General features: G+C 42.9%; 2 protein-coding genes across 2 annotated transcripts; both read right to left on the bottom strand.

Annotated features, from left to right (window-relative positions):
- Window positions 1–15,538: 15,538 nt before the first annotated feature.
- On the bottom strand, window positions 15,539–17,434 carry LOC128317986 (C-type lection lectoxin-Enh3-like). Its single transcript, XM_053232272.1, has 3 exons — window positions 16,734–17,434; window positions 16,534–16,625; window positions 15,539–16,342 (listed from the first exon to the last, which is right to left on the bottom strand). The coding sequence occupies exons 1-3, from the start codon at window positions 17,083–17,085 to the stop codon at window positions 16,208–16,210; spliced, it is 579 nt and encodes a 192-aa protein (XP_053088247.1). The 5' UTR covers window positions 17,086–17,434; the 3' UTR covers window positions 15,539–16,207.
- A 1,252-nt stretch (window positions 17,435–18,686) lies between these two features.
- On the bottom strand, window positions 18,687–23,771 carry LOC128317987 (asialoglycoprotein receptor 2-like). The gene is made up of 2 exons (XM_053232273.1): window positions 23,735–23,771; window positions 18,687–19,066 (listed from the first exon to the last, which is right to left on the bottom strand). Exons 1-2 carry the CDS (start codon window positions 23,769–23,771, stop codon window positions 18,687–18,689), a joined length of 417 nt encoding a protein of 138 aa, XP_053088248.1.
- Between the last annotated feature and the right edge of the window lie 4,031 nt (window positions 23,772–27,802).

Consider the following 27,802-nt stretch of genomic DNA (forward strand, 5'->3'; position numbering starts at 1 on the left):
TCACACTCCACACAGAGCAGACATGAACATCTCACAGTCCACACATAGCAGACAGGAACATCTCCCAGAGCTCACACTCCACACAGAGCAGACAGGAACATCTCACAGTCCACACAGAGCAGACAGGAACATCTCCCAGAGCTCACAGTCCACACAGAGCAGACAGGATCATCTCCTAGAGCTCACACTCCACACAGAGCAGACATGAACATCTCCTAGAGCTCACACTCCACACAGTGCAGACAGGAACATCTCACAGTCCACACAGAGCAGACAGGAACATCTCCCAGAGCTCACACTCCACACAGAGCAGACAGGAACATCTCACAGTCCACACAGAGCAGACAGGAACATCTCCCAGAGCTCACAGTCCACACAGAGCAGACAGGATCATCTCCTAGAGCTCACACTCCACACAGAGCAGACATGAACATCTCCTAGAGCTCACACTCCACACAGTGCAGACAGGAACATCTCACAGTCCACACAGAGCAGACAGGAACATCTCCTAGAGGTCACACTCCACACAGTGCAGACAGAGCAGACATGAACATCTCCCAGAGCTCACACTCCACACAGTGCAGACAGGAACATCTCACAGTCCACATAGAGCAGACATGAACATCTCACACTCCACACAGAGCAGACAGGAACATCTCCCAGAGCTCACACTCCACACAGAGCAGACAGGAACATCTCACACTCCACACAGTGCAGACATGAACATCTTCCAGAGCTCAGACTCCACACAGAGCAGACAGGAACCTCTCCCACTCCACACAGAGCAGACAGGAACCTCTCACAGTCCACACGGAGCAGACATGAACCTCTCCCACTCCACACAGAGCAGACATGAACCTCTCACACTCCACACAGAGCAGACATGAACCTCACACTCCACACGGAGCAGACATCTATCTAATAAACTTTACGAGTATTGGCACCCTATCTATTTATTTCTCTCTCTTTCTGTCTTAAACTGCACGTTACCCATTAACTAAGTTTAAAGTATAACCATGTGGAAGCGGGGGCGTGGTTTTTTTCCCGTAGGAATACATGGAAAATGTTTCGCTGCTCCTGCTTTTTCAGCCTTTCTTAATTCCGATAAACTGAAGATTATTAAAGCAGCATTGCTCCACCTACCTACTAACACCCTAGCAACCATTTGAGCAACCACTTGGGATCACGTAGAAACTTACTAGAAACAACATACTAACCACCTGGTACCCCATAACAGCCACCTAGCAACACCCTAGCAACCAACTGGTTAGCACAGCAACCACCAAGTAACACCCTAGCAACCAATTGGAATATCATAGCAACCTCCTAGCAACCAGCTGGAATAGCATAGCCACCACCTAGTAACACACTAGCAATCAGCTGGGTTAGCATGTCAACAACCTGGAATCTCATAGCAAGATTTTAACTCTTTAACCTTTAAAAATGTTTCAACGTTTTTAACGTTTTACACTTTACATATTATAAGCTTTTATCCTTTCAGCCTTTACACCTGTAACTGTTGTGACACCACGGGACCACGGTTGGGCTCAACACAGACACCCAGAGACGGGAGTGTGCAGAAAATTCTCTTTATTGAATAAGATGGTGCAGGTAGAGTGTGGAGGTGAAGGTGTGCATGGTTTGGAAATGGCAGTGAGGTGAATGTCGTCCCGGGGTTGAGCACAGCGAGCAGGCAGCAGCGACGAGACTGTGGGATGAGGACAGCACAGCGGACGCTCTCAGGCAGTTCGGGGGTCGGCGTGCACAGGCGGCAGTCAGTCTTCCCTGCTTACATCTCCGTCTGGAGGGGGAGAGAGAGAGCACGTTAGTTAAGTCACCTGTCCTCGAGAGCAGCCACTGACTCCTTTTATATCCCTCCGTCATCTCCGGGAGGGTGAATTGGCACCGCAGTGATGATTGGCTGCCAGCCATGCCGTATTAGGTCGCTCCGCCTCACAGCCACGAGCACTCTGGCTGTCCAAAACAAAGGGGGTCCTGAACCAGCGCTGTTCATTCAGGACCCTGCCGGCAGTCGTGTGTGGAGCACTATGTTTCTTCGGTGCGCTGGCTGCCAGCCCAGAGTGAGAAGCGCCGAGAGAACCCATCTGCATTACCGTGCTGAGCCCCTGCTCGGTGTTGCATGGTGAAATCGTAGTCCTGAAGGGAGAAGAATCACCATGTCAACCTGATGTTCGTGACTTTGGCCTTGGCCTTCCACTGGAGCGGAGCATGGTCCGTGATCAGGGTTGAAGGGCTGACCCACCAGGTAGTTCGTTAGTTCGTCTATGGCCCATTTGATGGCCAGGGCTTCCCTCTCCACTGCGGCGTACTTCCTCTCCACGGGGGGTCAGCTTCTGGCTCGTGTGTAGGACCGGGTGCTCCTCCCCATCGAAGACCTGTGAGAGGACCACCCCTAGTCCTGTTTCTGACGTGTCTGTTTGCACATTGAAAGGGAGGATGAAGTCGGGGTTCCTGAGGATGGGGGAGCTTGTCAGTGCCTGTTTTACCTCCTCACAGGCTTGCTCTGCCTCCAGTGCACCCGGTCCGGCTGGCTTCCTGCTGAGATCAGAGAGGGGAGAGGCAATCGAGGAGAAGTTTGGCATAAAGCGGAGGTAATATCCAGCCAACCCCAAGAAGGCACGTACCTGCTTTTTGGTGGTTGGCCTTGGGTATCCTCTCACTACTTCCACCTTCTTCTCCTGAGGCTTCAGAAGCCCCCAGCCAAAGCAATTCCTAGGTACTGGGCCTCGATGAGTCCCAGATGGCATTTTTTGGGGTTGGCGGTCCGCCCAGACTTCCAGAGCTCCCCCAGGACCTCCCTGAGGTGGTCGGACCAGGTGGAGGAGTGGATGACTACATCGCCGATGTACACGATGGTGTACTGGCGTTGTAACCGCAGGACGAAGTCCATCAATCACAGGAAAGTGGCTGGGGCTCTGTGCAGGCCGAAGGGGAGGACCTGGAACTGCCAGTGGCAGTTGGCGGTGGACAACGCTGTCTTCAGCTTCGCCTCTGGGCTCAGAGCCACCTGCCAGTATCCTTAGTTAGGTCAAGGGTGAAAATAAAGATCCAGTGCATTGTCTGGTGCCTAAATTGTAGCCTTTCTGCAGGAACTACTAAACAAGGGAAATCTCCATCGATGCTGAAAGAATATGTAGTAGCTCACTGCATATATGCAAGCAAGGAGGAATTAGTGAGGCGGTGTATTAGCTCGCAGATGGCGAAAAAGCATCTGCACTTCACTTCCAGTGCTTTACCTTTCTGATGTGCTTAAGTGAAACTGGAGTTGTCGTGAAGTACTTTGACTAGGTGATAGTGACTCAGCTGAAGTCCATTACATTTATGGCATTTGGCAGACGCCCTTATCCAGAGAGACTTACAATTATCTCATTTATACAACTGAGCAGTTGAGGGTTAAGGGCCTTGCTCAGGGGCCCAGCAGTGGCAGCTTGGTGGTGCTGGGATTTGAACTCTCAACCTTCCAAGCAGATGTCTAACATCTTAACCACTGAGCTACCTCTTCCCCTTTACCATTACAGACTCCTTCCTTGAACCTCTATACTTAGCTTGAGATTTTCCTCAGTCAAGGATGCAGGGAACTTGTGCTCTCACTACTTACTGCAGCACATGGACCCCCCTAACATCAATGTTTGTGGACATTAGCTTCACCTTCAACACTGTTATACCTGACCTACTCCACAGCAAACTTATCCAGCTGAACATATCCTTCAAAACAGTTCAAAAATCACAAATTTTGTGACATGAATTGGGCCACCATCTCTTGGTGCCACAGGGCAGCATCCCTCTGCCTGCCAACCCCTGACACTCAAAGGCTCCGCTGTGTCCAAGGTTGAGTCTTTCAGATGCCTGGGGACCACCATCAACTCACTGAAATGGGCCAACAACTGAACTACCATCCTCAAGACAGAACAGCAAAGACTGTTTTTCCTGTGCCAACTCAGGAAACTCAATATCTCTCAAACTGTCCTGAAAAGATTCTACTCAGCCATTATGTGCTCACTACCTCCATCACAGTCTGGATCCTCTCTGCCTCTTCCAACTGCAAGACCAGTCTGCAGCAAGTGGTCCACTTGGCTGAGAAGATCATTGGCTATAAAGTCACCAAAATCAAGGACCTGTACTTCTGTATTGCTGCTCACCCCAAACATCCAGGCAAACACCTCTTTGTCAAGCTGCCATCGCAGAGGTGCTACAGGTCCATTAGTCTCAAACCACACACCACCAACACAGCTTTTTCTGGACACTATCCAGTTACTTGACCACTTCAGCCCATAGCAACTCCCACCCACCTACCACAGAACATTTTTTTGCATATTGCAATTTGCATACACAGTATGTTACACATCATTACACTGTTTCTCGTCTCATGTCCTGCCTCTACAGTGTGATTTGAAACATGCAAGTTACATAAATGAAATGTTTTCCATTATATTTTGCAATTGCAAAAGGATGATTTTTTCATTATTAAATGTTACAATTACCCTACACAGGTGTCAGATAAGCTCCAATATGAACATGCTCCAAATCTGGAAGGTACCAAATCATACAAGGAAAGCAAAAGGGAAGGGAAAAAAAAAACACAAACCTTGAAATTCAAATTGCTATTGCAATGCTCCTGAGCCTTATGGTTCATTTGCGTGTTTGTTCACTGGTTTACCTGGGTTTGGCTCAGGGTTTCTGGCTGCATGTACTGGATTATCCCAGTAAACTTTACATAATGCTTTTCCATTCAAGGACTCAGTGACTGAGATGCTAAGGCTAAGAGAGGAATGACGCAGGGCAGGATCTATTCAAATGGAGTGATGATCAGGTTGTTTGTAGTTGTTGTTGCGCATTTCAAGCTTTAAATTGTCTTATTCTATTGGCATATTATTTTTCTTCCTAGCTAGCTAGATAAATAGATAGATAGATAGATAGATAGATACCTCGAAGAAATACATGTATTTATTAAGCCACAAGAGGAAATTTGTGAAAAATAAAATGAAACACCACTCGGTCACCAGAGCACAGGTTTTGAAAAGAAAAAGTAGATGCTCTACCACTGCAACACCGATTACCTCCTGCAGCACTTACTGATTGAAATGAAAATGGACACACTCTTCCTTGCTATACAGTTTATATACCTAATCATGTGTTTCGACACCATGAGAAAAGTAAGTTGTGATGTCGAGAAAAAAATTTTGTTATCTTAGGATCACAAGAAAAAATTAACTCATGGCCTTTCTAGACTTCCGTAGAAAACAAATGGTTCTGTACATTGTAGATGGGTCTGCACTGTCTGCATTTAAATTTTCGATTTGCCATAGCACGTTTGTAGAAATTAGTTTGATTTAATTCCAGTTATTTGCTTTACAACAAGATCTTTGCAGCCGCAGACTGTTTTTATATCAGTCATAAAATGTCCCCAGCTTTTTACAGCCTCAACCTTGTTTGGAAACTAGCACAGTATGGTGTAAACCTGGCAAACCTACTGACGCTGTGTTTTTCCACGATGAACACACTGAGTGGGCGGGGTCAATTAGTATATAAACAAAACATTTAAGTTCTACATTTACATTTAAGATTTACATTTCTATTTAACATTTACGTGTATTATTTACACCAAAACTTAAAGCTATTATTTGACGTGAGTTGCTATTTAAATGCATCAGAATGGCTTCAAACGTTAAAAAAAGTCAGGGAGAAAAGAATATTCAACTTTTCACATTTTGGCGCCCCATATGTTTATGATTTTGTTCGTGGTCTTTGTAATGTTCATTTTGTACATTTATTTTTATGTGCATTTCTACCTGCAGTGTTCCCAAAACAACAGCAGATCATAAGAGAGAAGGTCAAGTCCAGTCAGGATGTGAATGATCCTACAATAATAGCGGCCATCTTGGAGAAGGTGGGTTTCATCTTCACTCAATCAAGTCAAGTGGCTTTATTGTCATTTCAACCATATACAGCTAGTTAGTACACAGTGAAACGAAACAACGTTCCTCAAGACCCAAGGTGCTACCTAAAGGAAAACACAGAATCTCAGTAGACATTACATATATTTACAAAAAGTGCACAGTGCAAACATGTGCAGACGGCACAAGACAGTACAAAACTACCAAAACAAGACAGTGGGCACGGTGAGTTACAGTGCAGCGCCGTCTAGCACACAGTACTAATAAAAAAGTGAATCTTATGACAGTAGTGCAAAAGATTGACAAAATAAGTTGCTGAATGTAAACATATGGAGTAGCAGCCAGGTGGAGAGTATAAATATACAGTATATAATAAATATTTATAGCAGAAGAAAATTTAATACAGGTATGTGCAAAAATTGCAAAGAGGATGGGGTGATGCTCAGTTGAGTGTCTGTGTGTGTATGTGTGTGTTGTCAGTCCAGTCCCTGAGTGTTGAGGAGTCTGATGGCTTGGGGGAAGAAACTGTTGCACAGTCTGGCCGTGAGGCCCGAATGCTTTGGTACCGTTTGCCAGATGGCAGGAGGGTGAAGAGTTTATGTGAGGGGTGTGTGAGGGGTGTGTGTGGGGTGTGTGGGGTCGTCCACAATGCTGGTGGCTTTGCGGATGCAGCGTGTGGTATAAATGTCTGTGATGGAGGGAAGAGAGACCCAGACGATCTTCTCAGCTGTCCTCACTATCCGCTGCAGGGTCTTGTGATCCAAGACAGTGCAATTCCCAAACCAGGCAGTGATGCAGCTGCTCAGGATGCTCTCGATAGTCCCTCTGTAGAACATGGTGAGGGTGACTGGTGGGCGATGGGCTTTCCTCAGGCTTCACAGGAAGTAGAGACGCTGCTGGGCTTTCTTAGAGCACCGAGAAATTGTGCTCTTGACGATCTCCACAGAGGAGCCACTGATGTTCAAAAAATGGTTGTTTTTGACCACACATAATGCATCTGTTTCAATCTGTTCTACAAAGTGGATAAATCTAAAAACAGTTTTTTGCTATGAGTTTAAGTTATTGTGAACGGATTGTCTTGCTGTTTTCTGTAGTAGGTATTTTAGTTTCATGTTTGACTGATTTGAATCATGTACAGGCAGCACTGCCTCTATGGCTTTCAATAAAATGTGCTTTATGTATTTAAACATGAGTATAAAATAACTGAAATTTGTTATGGTCTAGTTAAATAAAATTTCTTGCTTGCCTAGGTTTGAAAAGTGATTAATGTGTCTGATTGGAGGCAGCAGTTTTAATACTTAACCAATAGTGATTAGTTTATGGTTATAAATAACACAATTTGTAGTGTTTGTTTTGTTTCATAGTGGTGCTTCATGTTACCATTTTGACTCAAATGAATTTAATGCAGGGAGAATAAACACCTCTTTGTCCATTCGTCTTTTGAAATTGTTTTCATTGTCGACTTTTCTTTAAACAAGCTGTATACACACTTCACCAATCAGACCTGAGACAGGGTTAATAAAATAGAAAAATAAATAATTTATATAAATGCATGTGATTGGATAAACTGCAACTGAGGATCTGCTACAGAAGCTGTGCTGGTTCATCCTTCAAAAACTAGAGTTACTGAACTGTGTCCAGTTTTATTTTCATATGTCAGCATTGCTATAGTATGTTTCGAGTACTTGGCTCGGTCCACTGAAATACTTTGCTGGATCTGCATCCGAGGTGTTGATGAACCACCTCTGAGATCACCTACTGTAGCTACCAGCAGGTCTACTTACCTAGGAGCCACAGGGTTGGACAGACTTGCACCATGGGACTGGGGCAGCTTATTTACCCCATAAACCCAATATATTCATAGAAGAACCTATATTTGAGGAAGGCAGTGAACCCAGTTACAGTCCGCAGTGCAGGATTTCCACTAACCAACAGGGTCACTGCTTGTGTTTCAGATGAACTGCATTTGAAATAAGAAAGCCTCAGGTGAATTAATTTGCCCATAAAGCATCGGAGTACTCAGGGGCCAAGATAATAAAAAATTCATTGAGTCAACCTTGGCATGGAGAGAGAGAGAGAGAGAGAAAGCAGAACGTAAAGGACATTCTTTTTATAATGTGAGATGTCTCTGCAGAGTTGCATGGATTTTAGAGTGACAGGTGTTATGCTCTGCGCCCTGGTTTTTTTTTCTAATTTAAAGCATTTATTTCTAGAAAGAAGAAAAATAATACACCAATAGAATGAGACAATTTAAAGCTTGAAATGAGCAGCAGCTTCTAAAAACAACCTGATCATCACTCCATTTGAATAGATCCTGCCCTGCGTCATCTCTCTCTTAGCCTTAGCATCTCAGTCACTGAGTCCCTGAATGGAAAAGCATTATGTAAAATGCTCAGGACACAAATGCCTACTCAAATGCGTCTTTACTGGGATAATCCAGTACATGCAGCCAGAAACCCTGAGCCAAACCCAGGTAAACCAGTGAACAAACACGCAAATGAACCATAAGGCTCAGGAGCATTGTAATAGCTTTCAATAAATTTGAATTTCAAGGTTTGTGGGTTATTTTTCCTTTCGCTTTTGCTTTCCTTGTATGATTTGGTACCTTCCAGATTTGGAGCATGTTCATATTGGAGCTTATCCGACACCTGTAGGGTGTAGGGTGATTTTAACATTTAATAATGAACAAAAATCATCCTTTGTATTGCAATTGCAAAATACAATGGAAAACTTTTCTTTTATGTAACTTGCATGTTTCAAATCACACTGTAGAGGCAGGACATGAGACGAGAAACAGTGTAATGATGTGTAACATACTGTGTGTGCAAATTGCAATATGCAAAAAAAAAATGTTCTGTGGTAGGTGGGTGGGAGTTGCTATGGCCTGCTTTGGTCAAGTAACTGGATAGTGTCCAGAAAAAGCTGTGTTGGTGGTGTGTGGTTTGAGACTAATGGACCTGTAGCACCTCTGCGATGGCAGCTTGACAGAGAGGTGTTTGCCTGGATGTTTGGGGTGAGCAGCAATACAGGAGTACAGGTCCTTGATTTTGGTGACTTTATAGCCAATGATCTTCTCAGCCAAGTGGACCACTTGCTGCAGACTGGTCTTGCAGTTGGAAGAGGCAGAGAGGAACCAGACTGTGATGGTTCATATGGCTGAGTAGAATCTTTTCAGGACAGGTTGAGAGATATTGAGTTTCCTGAGTTGGCACAGGAAGAACAGTCTTTGCTGTTCTGTCTTAAGGATGGTGGTTCAGTTGTTGGCCCATTTCAGTGAGTTGATGATGGTGGTCCCCAGGCATCTGAAAGACTCAACCTTGGACACAGCGGAGCCTTTGAGTGTCAGGGGTTGGCAGGCAGAGGGATGCTGCCCTGTGGCACCAAGAGATGGTGGCCCACTTCCTGTCACAAAATTTGTGATTCTTGAACTGGTTTTGGAGGATATGTTCAGCTGGATAAGTTTGCTGTGGAGTAGATTAGGTACAACAGTGTTGTAGGTGGAGCTGCTGGTGATCCAGACCTCCCCCCCTTCACTCTGGACCTGTCCACCGGCAATGCTTCACACTGCCACGAAAACGCTTCAGCTGTTTTCCATGGACTACACCAACACACATTGTGCTCACACACACGCACACTACAGTGTAAACCCATATGAGGATGGGTTCTCTGTTGAGCCTGGTTCCTCTCAAGGTTTCTTCCTATCACCATCTCAGGGAGTTTTTCCTTGCCACCGTCGCCCTGCTTGCTCATCAGAGATGGCACACACACACACTTCACTTTACTTTTGTTTGTGTAAAGCTGCTTTGAGACAATGACCTTTGTAAAAAGCGCTATACAAATAAAAATGAATTGAATTGAATTGAATGTCCACAAACATTGATGTTAGGGGGGTCGATGTGCTGCAGTATGTAGTGAGGGCACAAGTTCCCTGCATCCTCAACTGAGGAAAATCTCATGCTATCTATAGAGGTTCAAGGAACGAGTCTGTAATGGACTTCAGCTGAGTCACTATCACCTGGTCAGAGGACTTCATGACAACTGATGTCTGAGAAACTGGTTCATTATCCTGTTTGCTTGTCCTTCTTGGGGTTGGGAACAATGTTGAAAACAGGAGTTTGAATCCAGGTGAATACAGGAGCTAGCTGATCTGCACAGTGTAGTAAGGGCGCCAAGTATCAACATCTGGTCCAGCTGATTTCCTGATGTTCTGCTTATTGAAGATCTTGTGAACATCCTCCAGTTTCACTTAAGCACATCGTAAAGGTAAAGCACTGGAAGTGAAGTGCAGATGCTTTTTCACCATCAGCGAGCTAATACCTCTCCTCGCTAATGCCTCCTTGCTTGCGTATATGCAGTGAGCTACTACATATACTTTCAGCATCGATGGAGATTTCCCTTGTCTAGTAGTTCCTGCAGAAAGGCTACAATTTAGGCACCAGACAATGCACTGGATCTTTATTTTCTATTCTATCTCTCTTTTTTTATAATGAAGAACTCCAAAGAGTTTCCACTTGAGAGCACAGACAGGAATTTCTGTCTGTGGTATTTGGTGTTTTGGCTTTAGACCACATACAGTGACCTGCACCAATTTGCTTCTCAAGCAAAATAAAGTCACACGTTGGGACATTACTCACAAGTATCTAGCATTCCTTATGAATCTTGCTTCATGCTGATGAGCTATGCAGTTTTTTCAGTACTAGAAAGTGGCTCTCTATTGAATAAAATCTAAACATGTCAGCTTTGTTTGTTACACAATTTTTTTATGCATTATTTAAGAAACTTTTATGTATGAAGAGTAAGTGAGAATAACCGGCAAATTGTACTTACACAAAGATGACTGGTGTTGGTGTTCAGTAACCCGGCCCGCTAACTTTGACCTTAACCATAACTTTGGTAACTTTTCATACAAATTGCAAAAAGTTATGAGTTTGTATGTGTGGGACTGTGCCGAGAAAAAAAACAAGTTCTAACATAATTTAAAATTATTTACTTTTACATGATTGAGCATGGTTTGAGTGTGGACATGTTTTAATTTCCAGTCAATAGACCCCTTCAGTGTTTGTAAATAAAAAGACCCTGGTAGCCGCAACCCGATGCTACTTGGTTAATATCTGACTGAAGAATCTATCAAGAATTATATTTAGGAATCAGATTGATATTAGCCAAAATGTTCTCCATGTATTATTATGGATTAGCACTAAAAGTCATAGAGTGCTTTCAACACTTTCAAATGGTGCAACTCTAGAAGATCCTTATGGCTTTGCTTCGTGTCAGTGGCTAAATGAAGCGGTGGCCTGCAATGACCAGACATACACTATATTGCCAAAAGTTTTGGGACACCCCACCAAATCACTGAATTCAGGTGTTCCAATCACTTCCATGGCCACAGGTGTGTAAAATCAAGCACCTAGGCATGCAGACTGCTTCTACAAACATTTGTGAAAGAATGGGTCGCTCTCAGGAGCTCAGTGAATTCAAGCCTGGTACCGTGATAGGTTCCCACCTGTGCAATAAATCCATTCGTGAAATTTCCTCACTACTAAATATTCCACGGTCAGCTGTTAGTGGTATTATAACAAAGTGAAAGCAATTGGGAACAACAGCAACTCAGCCATGAAGTGGTCGGCCACATAAAATCACAGAGCGGGGTCAGCGCATGCTGAGGCGCAGAGTGCGCAGAAGTCGCCAACTTTCTGCAGAGTCAATAGCTACAGACCTCCAGACTTGGTGTGGCCTTCAGATTAGCTCAAGAACATTGCGTAGAGAGCTTCATGGAATGGATTTTCATGGCCGAGCAGCTGCATCCAGGCCTTACATCACCAAGTGCAATGCAAAGCGTGGGATTCAGTGGTGTAAAGCACGCGGCCACTGGACTCTAGAGCAGTGGAGACGCGTTCTCTGGAGTGACGAATCACGCTTCTCTGTCTGGAAATCTGATGGACGAGTCTGGGTTTGGTGGTTGCCAGGAGAACGGTACTTGCCTGACTGCATTGTGCCGAGTGTAAAGTTTGGTGGAGGGGGATTATGGTGTGGGGTTGTTTTTCAGGGGTTGGGCTTGGCCCCTTAGTTCCAGTGAAAGGAACTTTGAATGCTTCAGGATACCAAGACATTTTGGACAATTTCATGCTCCCAACTTCGTGGGAACAGTTTGGGGATGTCCCCTTCCTGTTCCAACATGACTGCGCACCAGTGCACAAAGCAACGTCCATAAAGACATGGATGAGCGAGTTTGGTGTGGAGGAACTTGACTGGCCTGCACAGAGTCCTGACCTCAACCCGATAGAACACCTTTGGGATGAAATAGAGCGGAGACTCTGAGCCAGGCCTTCTCGACCAACATCAGTGCCTGACCTCACAAATGCACTTCTAGAAGAATTGTCAAAAATTCCCATAAACACACCCCTAAACCTTGTGGAAAGCTTCCCAGAAGAGTTGAAGCTGTTATAGCTGCAAAGGGACAACTCCATATTAAATCCTACGGATTAAGAATGGGATGTCATTAAAGTTCATGTGCATGTAAAGGCAGACGTCCCAAAACTTTTGGCAATATAGTGTATATACATATCTCATAAAAATTCATGAATGTATAAATTAAATTAGGCAGGTTAGATAACTAGCAAGCTATGCCTGTTAACGTCTTAGTTAATTCACTGATAGCCTGAATCCATCTTCAATAGTGTGCGGTAAAATATATACTTTTGTGAACACTTTTCCAATTTTGACACCCAACAGCACAACATGCCATTTTAGAAAACAAATTCTGAATTGCTCTTAAAGAAATCACTATAGTCTCCTACTTTGTTTTGCAACCAGGAGGCGCTCTGACGTCAGAGCGACGTGTCTCACTCGCTAGTTTCAAAACAGGTACTTTTAACTGAGATCAATTTAGACACAATTCCAGAAACATTCACTTAAACGCAGCATGAAATCAAAGTGGGTGTTTTAAAGCTTTTTGTACAAGTCTCTTTTGTGAAAACACAAACAAGACACTATATTTAAAAAAAAATGAAGAACTTAAACTTTCAGGTGGCAGGGTTTTTTGTTTGGTGTTTTTTGGCTCAGGGTTTCTGGCTGCATGTACTGGATTATCCCAGTAAAGACGCATTTGAGTAGGCATTTGTGTCCTGAGCATTTTACATAATGCTTTTCCATTCAGGGACTCAGTGACTGAGATGCTAAGGCTAAGAGAGAGATGACGCAGGGCAGGATCTATTCAAATGGAGTGATGATCAGGTTGTTTTTAGAAGCTGTTGCTCATTTCAAGCTTTAAATTGTCTCACTCTATTGGCATATTATTTTTCTTCTTTCTAGAAATAAATGCTTTAAAATAGGAAAAAAAAACAGGGCGCAGAGCGTAACACCTGTCACTCTAAAATCCATGCAACTCTGCAGAGACATCTCACATTATAAAAAGAATGTCCTTTACGTTCTGCTTTCTCTCTCTCTCTCTCTCCATGCCAAGGTTGACTCAATGAATTTTTTATTATCTTGGCCCCTGAGTACTCCGATGCTTTATGGGCAAATTAATTCACCTGAGGCTTTCTTATTTCAAATGCAGTTCATCTGAAACACAAGCAGTGACCCTGTTTGTTAGTGGAAATCCTGCACTGCGGACTGTAACTGGGTTCACTGCCTTCCTCAAATATAGGTTCTTCTATGAATATATTGGGTTTATGGGGTAAATAAGCTGCCCCCAGTCCCATGGTGCAAGTCTGTCCAACCCTGTGGCTCCTAGGTAAGTAGACCTGCTGGTAGCTACAGTAGGTGATCTCAGAGGTGGTTCATCAACACCTCGGATGAAGATCCAGCAAAGTATTTCAGTGGACCGAGCCAAGTACTCGAAACATACTATAGCAATGCTGACATATGAAAATAAAACTGGACACAGTTCAGTAACTCTAGTTTTTGAAGGATGAACCAGCACAGCTTCTGTAGCAGATCCTCAGTTGCAGTTTATCCAATCACATGCATTTATATAAATTATTTATTTTTCTATTTTATTAACCCTGTCTCAGGTCTGATTGGTGAAGTGTGTATACAGCTTGTTTAAAGAAAAGTCGACAATGAAAACAATTTCAAAAGACGAATGGACAAAGAAGTGTTTATTCTCCCTGCATTAAATTCTTTTGAGTCAAAATGGTAACATGAAGCACCACTATGAAACAAAACAAACACTACAAATTGTGTTATTTATAACCATAAACTAATCACTATTGGTTAAGTATTAAAACTGCTGCCTCCAATCAGACACATTAATCACTTTTCAAACCTAGGCAAGCAAGAAATTTTATTTAACTAGACCATAACAAATTTCCGTTATTTTATACTCATGTTTAAATACATAAAGCACATTTTATTGAAAGCCATGGAGGCAGTGCTGCCTGTACATGATTCAAATCAGTCAAACATGAAACTAAAATACCTACTACAGAAAACAGCAAGACAATCCGTTCACAATAACTTAAACTCATAGCAAAAAACTGTTTTTAGATTTATCCACTTTGTAGAACAGATTGAAACAGATGCATTGTGTGTGGTCAAAAACAATCATTTTAAAGTTGAAAGAAAGGTAAGATGGGTAAGATGCATTTTCATATTTACCCATGTGTTAGCGTGAACTAGGCCTCATGTCTCATCTCCTGTGCCAGTCTAATGGCTTGATCCTGCCTTTGAACCAGGCTGCGGTTCATTCGTAAGTGACCTTGACTGTACTCTACTCTCTCAGAAGGCTACACCAGTCACCATAAGAATTTCAGAAGATTTCTCCCAGTAGGGATTTTATGTACTGATTGTATGAAAAGGCAGAGCGATCCGTCTCTGGTCCCTGACCATCACACTGTCCTTCTTCTAGTATGGAATGACCCTACAGATACCTGCTGTAAGCATTCTCCCTTCAAAATCCTCTATATTTAGGTTCAGGTTTTTTTTTTTTGTTTGAACCTCACCATGGAGCATTGATTTAATATACATATAAAAAGTAGGGAAGTGGTAGCTCAGTGGTTAAGATGTTGGACTCCTGATCGGAAGGTTGCGAGTTCAAATCCCAGCACCACCAAGCTGCCACTGCTGGGCCCTTGAGCAAGGCCCTTAACCCTCAACTGCTCAGTTGTATAAATGAGATAATTGTAAGTCGCTCTGGATAAGGGCGACTGTCAAATGCCATAAATGGAAATGGAAATAAAAAGTGTAATGTCTGGCTTTAATCGTGTGTTGCTGGGTGGATCCCAACTGACCCAAAATCGCCTACAGATGATAGAGTGTCACAGTGGGGAAAATAATGTAACTTTGACCCTGTTTGACCCTGATCAGTGACTTTGTCTGAAACTTTTGGCAAATTTTATTGAAAGCCTTGATCATGACTAACAACTGTGTTCAAAAAAGGTCATTAATGGAGTGTTGTGCCAAATTGTGCTCTCTTTATCATTTAAGTGTATATGGTTCTCTGCCTGTAGCAGCGGGTAGCAGCTTCTTTAACAATCAGATTAAATAATCATGAGGTTAATGAATTATTCGGAAAAAAAAACACACAGATGAAAGACTTTGTTCTATTTTCTTTATTTGTAAGCCATGTTTCATAATAGCAAAGAACGGCAACAAATGACTTTGTTGGTTGATTAACTGACCGCCATTTAATTGCTTAGCAACATTTGACACCTGAAGGTGAAGGTGAAATCTTCAGTCCTATTTTAAATAGCAGCAAATGCAAAAAGTACTAACTTTAATAAGCAAGGTCCATCAGAGTTGCCAGTCCTTTCAGGTTTTTCCTCAAGACACCCAAATACACCAACCCAAATCATCAAAAAAATATCCCAATACCATGCCCAGATTCTGTCAGGGTTTCTCTCCACATGCCAAACCAAGATATCACCAGTATATTAGCACATCAGCAGTATAAAATGACTGATGATATACTGACTGTTGGCAGATTTGGGTGTATAAGGTTCTACTCATTCTGGTAGAGAACCCTGGTGTTGTGTGACTGGAAATACCTACACAAGGACATTGCCAAAAAAGTCTGCCGAGTGAACTGGCTCTTCTCCTGATAATATCGCTGTTACTAGTTTTTGCATTCTACTGTAACTACTTTTAGCTTTAACTAAAGAAGCATTCCAGCACTATCCCTTTCCCCCAAAACTCACACCAGCCTGGTCTGAAAGTGGGCAACTCTGGGTCTGTTAAAGTACTGCTTAAGAAAGCTAAAATATTACACACACTCAAGGTCCTCAAGCTAAAAGTGATTAATGCACTACAAAAAGTATGTGATTCAAGACAATGCTAAAGATTTAGAGGTCTCAAGCCTCCCCATTGTTATTCCCAACTGTAGTAATATTTCCCTTCTCCTTGTGAAACACCACTCCATCTGGTTGCTTTCTCCATTTCACAGTGATGTTCTCAGCCATTCCATGATCCTTCAGTTTCTGCTGGAGCTGAAGAACAGAGCATGACTTTAGTTACTGAATAATGCAGGGTAGAGAATCTCTTGTGAGATTTGTGAAAATGCTACATAAGATGTATTATAATTACAGTACAGTGTGTTTGTGTGACAGTTTGGTGAAGACTCGGGGTCTGGCTGCGGTAATGAGGAGGCGACTGTACACTGAGTGAAGATGAAACCCACCTTCTCCAAGATGGCCGCCATTATTGCAGGATCATTCACATCCTGACTGGACTTGACCTTCACTCTTATGATCTGCTGTTGTTTTGGGAACACTGCAGGCAGAAATGCACATAGAAATAAATGTACAAAATTAACACTACATTCAAAAATCAACCTAATTAGCTTAAATATGATGCTTTTTAATGTAAACTTCAACTCACAGTAACAGAAGAAAGGCATGATGTCTGAGCACTGTGCTAAATCAGCCAGACCACCATATAAATAGCCACAACTTTTATTGTTCAAGTAATCATCAGCATTTCCAGCCCACCACTTAATGATGGACACGTTGGTGGTCTGGTCTGACCATTTCCAGGGGTCTCTGGTGAGGCCAATCCAAGAAGTGTAGATCTTTCCCCCTGCAACTGAGTTTTCTGTTGCGCTTCTCACGCTGGCCAGGTCTGTGTGCTGCTGCCTGCAGTAGCTCTGAGCTTCATACCACGTCTTAGCCTCAGAGATTAAAATGTAGCTGTCAGTGCCAGTCTTCCTGTCTGTGAGAATCGAAAAACACATAATTAGAATGTACTCTCGTCTCTCCCCTCTTTTTCAGCAGTTTGTGCTACAGTAGCTCTTCTGTGAGATCGGACCAGACAAGCCTTCGCTCCCCACGTGCATCAGTGAGAGTTGAGCACCCATTTCCCAGTCACTGGTTCACCGGTTGTCCTTCCTTGGACCACTTTTGGTAGGTACTAACCCCTGCACACCGGGAACACCTCACAACACCTGCTGCTCTGGAGATGCTCTGACCCAGTCATCTAAACATCACAATCTGGCCCTTGTCAAAGTCGCTCAGATCCTTACGCTTGCCCATTTTTCCTGCTTCCAACACATCAACTTCGAGAACTGACTGTTCACTTGCTGCCTAATAAATCCCTCACCTTTACAGGTGGCACTGTAACGAGATAATCAACGTTATTCACTTCATCTGTCAGTGGTTTTAATGTTCTGTATATATATATATATATATATATATATATACACAGTGTGTGTGTGTGTGTGTGTGTATATATATATACACACCCACACCCACATATTATATATATATATAATCATGTATATATAGCCGATATATTTATATGTGTCAATACTTTCTCACTATCAGTTTTGTTTTTTAAACATGTTTGTTTATGCTTATGAATTAAATAGTACAATAGTACATTAAATAACAAAAAGTGACCAAATAATTATTTTCCCCCGCATTGTAGCTGAATGTAATGCACATGATAGAGGGTGCTTAAACTCAGTGTGCTCATTATTCACTGGGGCAAACCAGGAATCATTATCAGAGTCCGTAGCATAGGTCAAAACACAACTGGGCATATTCATCCGAGGGTAATCCATAATCTTATACCAGGTACACAAGCATAGATCAGAAAAGCATGAACATGAACTAGAGAACAAGAAACAAGGCTCTGAAATGCATGATACAATCAACAAGACAAAGAAACACAAGGGCTTAAATAGACAGACTAATCAAGAGAAGAACTGAAAAGAGGTCAGGTTGATAATGACACATGAGGAACACAACCAATGACAGGACAGGGGAGGAGACAATACATGAACGAAAATTCACATGGGCATATAAACAAACATACAAAACCCAGAAGCAGTGCTGTTCCCACTGACAGCCATGAGGTGCACTGAGAGCTGCAGTAAGAACGAGCAACATCGACTTCAAATTTAATCTGTTTTTGACGACTCCAGGGAGGAGTCATAGAGAATGAGCAGGTAATGCGGATTTATACAAGACTATTTAGGTACGTTTTCTTTCTCGGTATTGGCCAAACACCAGAAAGAGAGAGTGATGCAAGCAGAGTGGCGTCAGCTCCAGCAACGTTATTCTGAACAGAATGGTGTAGAAATGCTGCATGTGCTTTTTTTTATTTAAGTTGATTCACACTGCAGAAAAAGTCCTTAAATGTGCAAATAAACAAACAAACAAATCAATCAATCAATACATAAACAAACAAACAAACAAACACAGTAGCATGTTCTCATTCCTCACACTTTCATATGTAAATCTCACTGAGATTTTGAACTCAGAATGAAAAGTGCTGTATAAATAAAGATTATTAGTGTCATATTCCAGAATTAGTTTATATAATAACAGGCTGTTACTCACCATCAAAACACACAAAAAAACTCATATAGTCACATGGTGCATCAGACCATCTCCCTGCATTCTTGATGATGCATCCTTCATTTCCCACCAGGTTGTTAGGCTCTGAGTATGACCAGGGTGTAAAATTTCCCAGCGGCTCGTTTTTGAGGGACCAGTGCCAGCTGTTGATGTTAGTGTACAGTCCAATCCAAGCACTGGAATTGAATTGTTGTGTCTTTGCTTCATCCTGAAGTTTGACCATGTCGTCGGTACTGTTGATGGTAGCCAGGTCAGTGTATGTGGCTCGGCAGTAAGCCTGAGCATCACTCCATGTTTTCCCCTGCTGGATCAGATAGTACTTACGAGTGACAGACAGGACGAAGGGAAGGACTCCTGTGGAGGAGATTTTTAAAGTTTAGCTTGTGTAATTTTTTTTTTATTGTGGTTTTCTTTTCACTTTTTTGTACTTAAAATATGTAACTATGCAAGTACGGTCTGGGGAAAATGAAAGTACACCCTCCTTAAATTCTATGATTTTATTTATCAGGGCCTAAATAACAATTGTGTGGTCCAAACCACCTTCTATACACAAATAAATAACCTCAGGTGATGACAAAAAAACACAACAGATTTCAATATATTGTCTTTTTTTCTCCAAAAAAGTACCAGCAATCAGAAACCAGGTGGGAGAAAATAAGTACAATCTCCCTATTTCTACAATTATTAAGAGAATAATTAGCAGCCAGATGTTACTAATGAAATGCACAAGATTAATTGATCATCAAAAAGTGTGATTGCCTCTATAAAAGCAGAACTTTTGGCAGGTTGGTGTTCTGGAGCGCTCAGGTGTGTGTCTATATCATGCCAAGAAGAAAGAACATCAGCCATGACCTCAGAGAAGCAATCATTTTTGCTGCTCATCAATCTGGGAAGGGTTATAAGGCCATCTCCAAACAATTTGAAATTCACCATTCCACAGTGATAAGGATTGTTTACAAATGGAGAGCCTTAAAGACAGTTGCTAATCTTACCAGGAGTGAGTGTCTCAGCAAATTCAGTCCAAGGTCAGACCATTTAATGCAAGAAAAACCCAAGAGCTACATCATGTGAGATCCAAGATGGCAGCAAGGCAATAGCATGCAGATCCAAAAATGGTGCTATTTTTATTTCTTAGCCCTTTTTTATGGCAAATGGACATCACAGCAACCGGTTTTCATGTCTACCATCACCGGACACTGCTACAATATAGAAATCACCCAACAACCAACATGCATGAACTGCTGGAGATGCTGCGTGATCTCAGCTTGCTGTGGGGACCAGGCCTCCAGTCCTCAGCATCACCACATGCCGGTGGCAGGAGGAGGGGACATCGTATGCAGTGTTCAAGGAAGCGGAAGTGCAGCAAGAGGGCAGGAGTCCATGGTAGGCTAAAAACAAACCCTAGCCGGCCGGACCTCCCGTCCACCCTACTCTCCAATGTCAGCTCCCTGGACAATAAATTGGATTACATCAGACTCCATCAGATTACGCAGGGTGAATTTAGAGACTGCTTCATCTATGTTTCACAAAGACCTGGCTCAGCAACAGAATTCCGGATGCTGAATTCAGCTAGACAGGCTTGCCTTGTTTTATGCCGACAGAAATGCAGCTATGAGGGGTAAAGCTTGTGGTAGTGGCTTGTATGTTTACTACAACATGGAATGGTGCAAGAATTCGGTGCAAGTTCCTAGTTACTCATCACTGGTGGAGTTTGTGACTGTTAGATGCAGACCATTTTATTTACCACGGGAATTCACCACTGTCTTTATAATCAGAGTGTACATTCCCCCAGTGCTAATGCTAAGGAGGCACTCTGTGAACTGTATGGGGCTATTAGCGAGCTGCAGAATTCACACCCTGATGAACTGTTTATTGTTGCTGAAGATTTCAACCATGCAAATCTCAAGTCAGTGCTCCCTAAATTCAGACAACATCTCTGTTATGCTAATCCCAGCATACAGACCACTCATCAGACGCTCCAAACCGGTTCTGAAGCAAGTGAGAACCTGGCCAGCAGGAGCCATCTCTGCTCCTCAGTACTGTTTTGAGCACACTGACTGGCACATGTTCAAGAAAGCTGCTACCAATTGTGACTCCACTAACTTGGAGGAATATACGGCATCAGTGACCAGCTACACCAGCAAATGCATTGATGATGTCACTGTCTCCAAGACCATCACCACACGCTCCAACCAGAAGCCGTGGATGACTGCAAAGGTGCATGCGCTGCTGAGATCCCTAGATTCTGCCTTTAGAGCAGGCAACAAGGTGGCCCTAAGAACAGCGAGGGCCAAACTGTCCCGGGTCATCGGAGAGGCAAAGCGCACACACGCTCAGAGAATCCACAACCATTTCAAGGCAAGTGGAGACACGAGACGCATGTGGCAGGGCATCCAGGCCATCACCAACTACAGGACAACATCACCTGCCTGTGACAGTGACGCCTCCCTTCCAGATGTGCTGAACAACTTCTACGCTCAATTTGAGGCACAGAATGACGTGACAGCAAGGAAGACCACCCCTCCTCCCACTGACTAGGTGCTGTGTCTTACTACAGCTGATGTGAGGAAAACTATACACAGAGTTACCCCACGGAAGGCAGAGGATGTGCAGACCAGCTGGCGGATGTTCTCACTGACATCTTCAACATCTCCCTGAGCAGCACCATCATTCCCACATACTTCAAGGCCACCACCATCATTCCCATGCTGAAGTGCATGCCAACTGGATCCTGGACTTCCTGACTGGGTGACCTTACTCAGTCTGCATCAGGAGCAGCATCTCCAACACCACCACATTGAGCACTGGGGCCCCACAGTGCTGTGTGCTCAGTCCATTGCTGTTCACTCTGCTGACTCACGACTGAACATCAACGCACAGCTCGAATCACATCATCAAGTACACCGATGACATGAACGTGGTGGGTCTCATCAGCAAGAGCGATGTGTCAGCATACAGAGAGGAGGTGCAGCGGCTAACCTGTCCCTGAATGTGGACAAAACAAAAGAGATGGTTGTGGACTTCAGGAAAGGACAGAGTGACCACTCTCTGCTGAACATTGACGGCTCCTCTGTGGAGATCGTCAAGAGCCCCAAATTCCTTGGTGTTCACCTGGGGGAGAACCTCACCTGGTCCATCAACACCAGCTAAATAACCAAGAAAGCCCAGCAGCATCTCTACTTTCTGTGAAGGCTGAGAAAAGCCTATCTCCCATCCTCTATCTGCACCACATTCTACAGAGGGACTATCGAGAGCATCCTGAGCAGCTGCATCACTGCCTGGTTTGGAAGTTGCACTGTTTCAGGATCACAAGACCTTGCAGTTAGGACCACTGAGAAGATCATCAGGGTCTCTCTTCCCTCCATTACAGATATTTACACCACATGCAAAGCCACCATCATTGTGGAAGACCCCACGCACCCCTCACACAAACTCTTCACCCTCCTGCCGTCTGGCAAAAGGTACCGAAGCATTCAGGCACTCACAGTCATATTGTGTAACAGTTTCTTCCCTGAAGAAATCAGATTCCTCAATACCGGACTGACTGGACTGACACCAGCCCGCATACACACACATACACACACTCACACAAGCACGCATACACACACATGTATACTCAACTGGATACCATTCCACTCTCTTTTTTGCACATTTTTTTCTTAAATTGCTGCTAAAACACCGTAAACAAAATACTTTATTGACCACCTGCATTTTTGCTATCTAGTATGTTATGTTTAGTTTTACAGCATTTATTATTATATTGTAATATCTTTTTGCACTTTATTCCACACTAGTACTGTGTACTGGTTGGTGCTGCACAGTCTTTCACTCTGCCTATTCTCCTGTTTTAATAATTACTGTCTCGCGCTGTTTGCACACATGCATTTTACACAGACCTACACAGGGCTACATAGTCTTATATAGTTCTGTGTAGTCTCTTGTAGTTACGTGTTGTTTTCTGTAGCATCATGGTCCTAGAGGAATGTTGTTACGTTTTAGTGTGTACTGTACCAGCTGTAGTGGTTGAAATGACTATAAAGCCACTTGACTTGACTTGATGTGATCTACAGGCTTCTGTAAGCAAATTAAATGTTTACGTTTATGACAGCACAATCAGAAAAAGACTGAACAAGTACGGCTTTCATGGAAGGATGGCTAGGAAAAAGCCCCTTCTCTCCAAAGGAATATGGAGCAAGACTTAGGTTTGCAACATTGCATCTGAACAAACCACAGAAGTTCTGGAAGAATATACTTTGGGCTGATAAGACCAAGGTGGAGATGTTTGATCATCATGCACAGTGCCATGTTTGGCGAAAACTAAACACAGCGTATCATCACAAACACCTCATACCAGCTGTGAAGCCTGGTGATGGAGGGCTGATGATTTGGGTTTGTTTTGCAGCCACTGGACCTGGGAAACTTGCAGTCATTGAGACAACAATGACTTTATGCCAGAATATTGAGACAAATGTGAGGCCATCTGTCCAGCAGCTTAAGCTGAGCTGAAATTGTGTCATGCACCAGGACAGTGATCCCAAACACACCAGCAAATCGACATCTGAATGGATAAAGAAGAAAAAAATCAAGGTCTTGAAAGGGCAAAGTTAAAGTCCAGACCTTCAAGTTATTGTTGCTAAAAGTGGTTCTACGTGTTACTGAATTATAGGATGTACTTATTTTCCCACCTGGTTTCTGGATGTTGGTTTACGTTGGGGGGGGGGGGGGGGGGGGGGGACCACATATTGAAAGGGTGGTGGGGTGTAAACATTGAAGATATAAGCAGCAGACTTGAGTGGAATTAAAGTGGCAGTGAACTGCAAACATGGTCAACAGTGTAAACATTGTAAACAGCAATAAAATCAATAAGGATATACAGCAGTTACACAATTAAGGACATTTTTAGTTAATCACTTTTACTTGATGATCAACACATTGGGTGTCTTTAAATGTAGTCTTTATATGCACTAGGCTGATATCACACACACACACACACACACACGCATTTGAGAGATTCTTTCTCACCTGTGAGAAGCAGGAGTACAAAGAGACGGTGCTCCATCACTGATACGTTGCTGGAGAACTCACTATGAAATAAGAAATGTGATTAACTGACAGAGTGCATCCATTGACACTGATAACAGTAAGTACCACTTTACTACACAAGAACACACAAAAACCTTTTTTCCCTTCGAAATTTTACAATTACACTGTAAAAATGAGTGTACACAGACAATGACTGTGTAACAGTGATGGTTAAAAAAAAAAAGCTTGCAAAACACCAGAATACCTTCTTCTGCCATTGATAATGGCTGGCATTCCCATACTTCTTCACTCCTTTGTACACATGCCCAGCTTTTTTGGGCTATCTGTATAAAAGCTTCTGATTATGATTGGAGCCATATGTAAAAATGTCTTGCAGTTTGAAGCATCAATCACTAGTTTATATCTGGAATTTACATATTTCTGTAAAGCTGCTTTGTGACAATCTCCATCAATAAAAGCGCTATACAAATAAAATTGAATTGATGGTTCACTGTAGTACTTCACAGGCCTAAAGGACCCTCTGGCCTCTGTGACCTTGTTCTGCCGGAGTCTTTACAGCCCTTTACACCTGGTCCACAGTGACAGTCAGTCCAGTATTACAGTATTACATTAACATCAGCCATTATGTTTGCTTTTTCCCTAACCTTGTTTAGCTCTTTATTTACTGCTACAGAACTGAGAGTGGAAAATAGAGAACTTCTCAATTACATCCAAAAAACACAACAGACAGCAGTGCCTGAACAAAGGATTAGCACAGCTGAACAACTGAAAGTCTATTTTATAACAAAAGACATCCAAATAATGGGAAATAACTATATTAATTTTTACATTATTTTTACATTGATTTTCAATTTATTTAATACTTGAATGTACATTGGACAGGAGATAAATACATTATGGGCGTAAGTGTGACGTCAGCACCAGAATTGAATTCGCAGTACAGTTCCCAGAATGCACCACCACATAAAAACATGGTCGACCAATAATAAGACATTATCTGCAGCTAAATCTACCGACAGTATTGCTATTGACACTGGTTCCATCTCCTCTGGAACAACTCACAAACAGATGTATATTCACCAAACTGGATCCATGCAGTGCCCACAATTTCATCTGTATCAGTAAGCGGGGTGAAAAACGGCCTTTTAGCACCATCTCTGGCCACTTGGAGTACTGCGTCATGCCGTACGGGCTCTCTCGCACTCCTTCAGTCTTCCAATGTCTAATCAATTATGTTTTCAGGGACATGCTGGGAAGGTTTGTCATAGCATAATTTGACAACATGTTGATTTACTTCCCCTCCATGGTCAATCACAGTAAGCAGGTTCTGGCCCACCTGCTTGAAACCCAGCTCTATGTCAAAGCCTTACAGCATGTTTCTGAGTGCTGGTTCTGAGCCTTTGTTCTGTGATTGAAACAGAAATGTTGTACACGCATTATTCCGGTCAGTCGCTTGCACGACACAGGGACGTGCGGTTGAGCTAATATTAGCATGCACACCGGACGACATGGGTAAATGTAAATTTAAACAAAGTGGTTGGAGAACAGCAAATAATCATGCTGGGTGAGACCAGAACTGTGCCATGAAACATTTAAACTGGAGTTGAGTCACTTTATACAGAGTGAGAGGCACAGAAGCTATGCAAAATCTAGTCAGTTGTATTGCAGACTTCTGCTCGCCAGTTTTCATAGATAGGCCTACTTTGCCTTCTCCCAGTGCTCTGAGAGAACATTCACAGCCTTCATTATCATCATCAGTATCTGACATTTGTTTTATTTGTGGTTTGATGCAAACACTAAGAGCAGAGCTTACTGAACCTCTCCCTGGCATAGTCTGTAATCCCCATATACTTCAAACAGTCCATTATCCTTCCTCTCCCAAACAAACCCCAGCCTGCCTGCCCCAGCGACAATCGCCCAGTAGCCCTGACCTCAGTTGTGATGAAGTGCTTTCAAAGGCTGGTCAGAGACTTCATCACTTCTTCGTTACCTGACACTCTGGACTTGTTACAATTGGCATACCGTCCCAATCGCTTTACCGAGGACGCCATCACACACCTCCTACAAAGGGCCTCCTACAATGGCCCTGAGCCATCTGGACACCCAGAAGGGAAATTATGTTAAAATGCTGTTTTTTGACTACAGTTCAGCGTTTAACACTAAAATTCCCTCCAAACTCACCACCAAGTTGGAGGACCTGGGACTTAGTCAGTCCTTGTGTCAGTGGTTCTCCAACTTCTTGACAGACTGACCACAAGCAGTACAGGTGGACAGACATGTCTCGCCCTCCCTCACTCTCAGCACTGGTGCCCACAGGGTTGTGTACAGTTATGACACTGTGGCCACTTCCAACTCCACCACCATCAACGCTGTTGTGGTGGGCCTGATCTCTGATAGTGATGAGAAGGCCTACCTGGATGAGATTAAAAGCCTGGAGAACTGGTACCAGGAGAACAACCTCCTCTGAACATCATCATTGCTGGTTGAAAACCAGTCATGCAGCTGCATTTTGGATGAGGTACAGAGAATGAATGGAGATCAGAGGCAGACCTGCCAGGAGTGAGTTGCAGTAGTCCAGTCTTGAAATGACAAGCGACTGAACGAGCACCTGTGTGGCCTGTGAGGAAAGAAATGGACGCATCCTCTGATGTCATAAAGGAGAAATCAACATGAGCGTGTTAGATTAGCAATGTGAGAGGAAAAGGACAGTTGATTGTCCATGGTTACTCCATGGTTGCGTGCAGTGACCGAAGGCGAGATCAGAGAATTGTCCAGGGAGATCACAAGATCCTGAGATGGGGATGAATCACCTGGGATGAACAGCAGTTTGGTTTTGCTTGGATTAAGTTTTAGCTGTTGAGCTGCCATCAATGATGAGATGTCTGCCAGACTCACTCATTCACTCACTCATATAGTGCGAAATAAACACGCAGTGTACACGAGCCTGACTTTTCCAAGCCCTTATTCTGTTTCTGATCCTGTTCTGTTCTCTGTGTTTTGGATAGCTCATGCTACAGTTGTTTGCTGATAACCAGACCTGTTTACTGTTTATGTCTCATGACTCCCAGTTTGGATTTTTTGCCTTTTAAATAAAAAGCTAAACTGCATTTGCATCCACTTCAGCCTCTCCTTCATGACACCCTGCAAATTTGGTCTTAACATTTTCACTTACACTGAAAATGGCATTAAAAGTCAGTAAAAGTATTATGTATTAAATATCTGATTTTGGAAATGCTGTACATTACTGTGTTTGACCCTGGTCTGTTTAACATTAGGTTTTGGATTGTTTTGAAAATAAATTCACATGGATTATCACACCACCTCCAAGTCCTGTTCATTATATTAAGTTTAAGAAACACGTACAAATATATTAAACGGTCTAAATATATCTATCACGGTTTAACCTGGAGCACAGACCTACATCAGATCTACACTCTTAAAGCAGCCAACTGCTGTGGAAGTAAAACCTTCAGTTCCCTGCAGTGTGAATGCACCAGACAAATATCGCGAATTTAAAATAAGAAAATGAAGAGAGTTTGGATACTTATGAGTTATGTGTGAAAACACCCCCACAATATGTTTTGTTTTGTATTGTTTTGTTTTAAAGAATGAGTCGTTTATGTTTTATATTTGGAAGATTACAGTTGTTTGGGTGACAGTCCCTAACTGAAAAATTGCTAGTTTTAGTAAAAGATGCTGCCGAGTTGTGTACCACAACAGTGTTACTTGTGAAAGCTTTATTTTTTAAATCTGGATTTTCTCTTTTACTATTAAAAATATTTAATTGTGATAGCTATGGTTTTAAAGAAAGTAGACTATATTTAGGTAAATATCTGCCAATATGTTGTTTGGAGTTCTGGTCAGCTGAAAATCACTCGCTGTGGCTGATGATGGCCTACAGATCACTATGAGATTACTGTGGATGGTTCCACATAGGAACCATAAAGATGGCTGTGGATGTTCTTCCTTGGATAGCCTTAGGACTGTAATTGCTATGAACAGTTTTGCAAGTGATCAAGTCTCCATCACTGAACAGTTAATAACGTC

Source organism: Pangasianodon hypophthalmus, chromosome 3, assembly GCF_027358585.1.
Source record: "Pangasianodon hypophthalmus isolate fPanHyp1 chromosome 3, fPanHyp1.pri, whole genome shotgun sequence".
NCBI classification, from domain to species: Eukaryota; Metazoa; Chordata; class Actinopteri; order Siluriformes; family Pangasiidae; genus Pangasianodon; species Pangasianodon hypophthalmus.

Excerpts from the sequence above, each read along its gene's own strand:
- LOC128317986 (XM_053232272.1), bottom strand. The coding sequence starts at position 17,085 with ATGTGTTTTTCGATTCTCACAGACAGGAAGACTGGCACTGACAGCTAC. Across the intron at positions 16,626-16,733 it reads CATGCCTTTCTTCTGTTACT|TGTTCCCAAAACAACAGCAG; the intron begins GTGAGTTGAAGT and ends TTCTGCCTGCAG. Across the intron at positions 16,343-16,533 it reads TGGCGGCCATCTTGGAGAAG|CTCCAGCAGAAACTGAAGGA; the intron begins GTGGGTTTCATC and ends TCTGTTCTTCAG.
- LOC128317987 (XM_053232273.1), bottom strand. The coding sequence starts at position 23,771 with ATGGAGCACCGTCTCTTTGTACTCCTGCTTCTCACAG. Across the intron at positions 19,067-23,734 it reads TGTACTCCTGCTTCTCACAG|GAGTCCTTCCCTTCGTCCTG; the intron begins GTGAGAAAGAAT and ends TCTCCTCCACAG.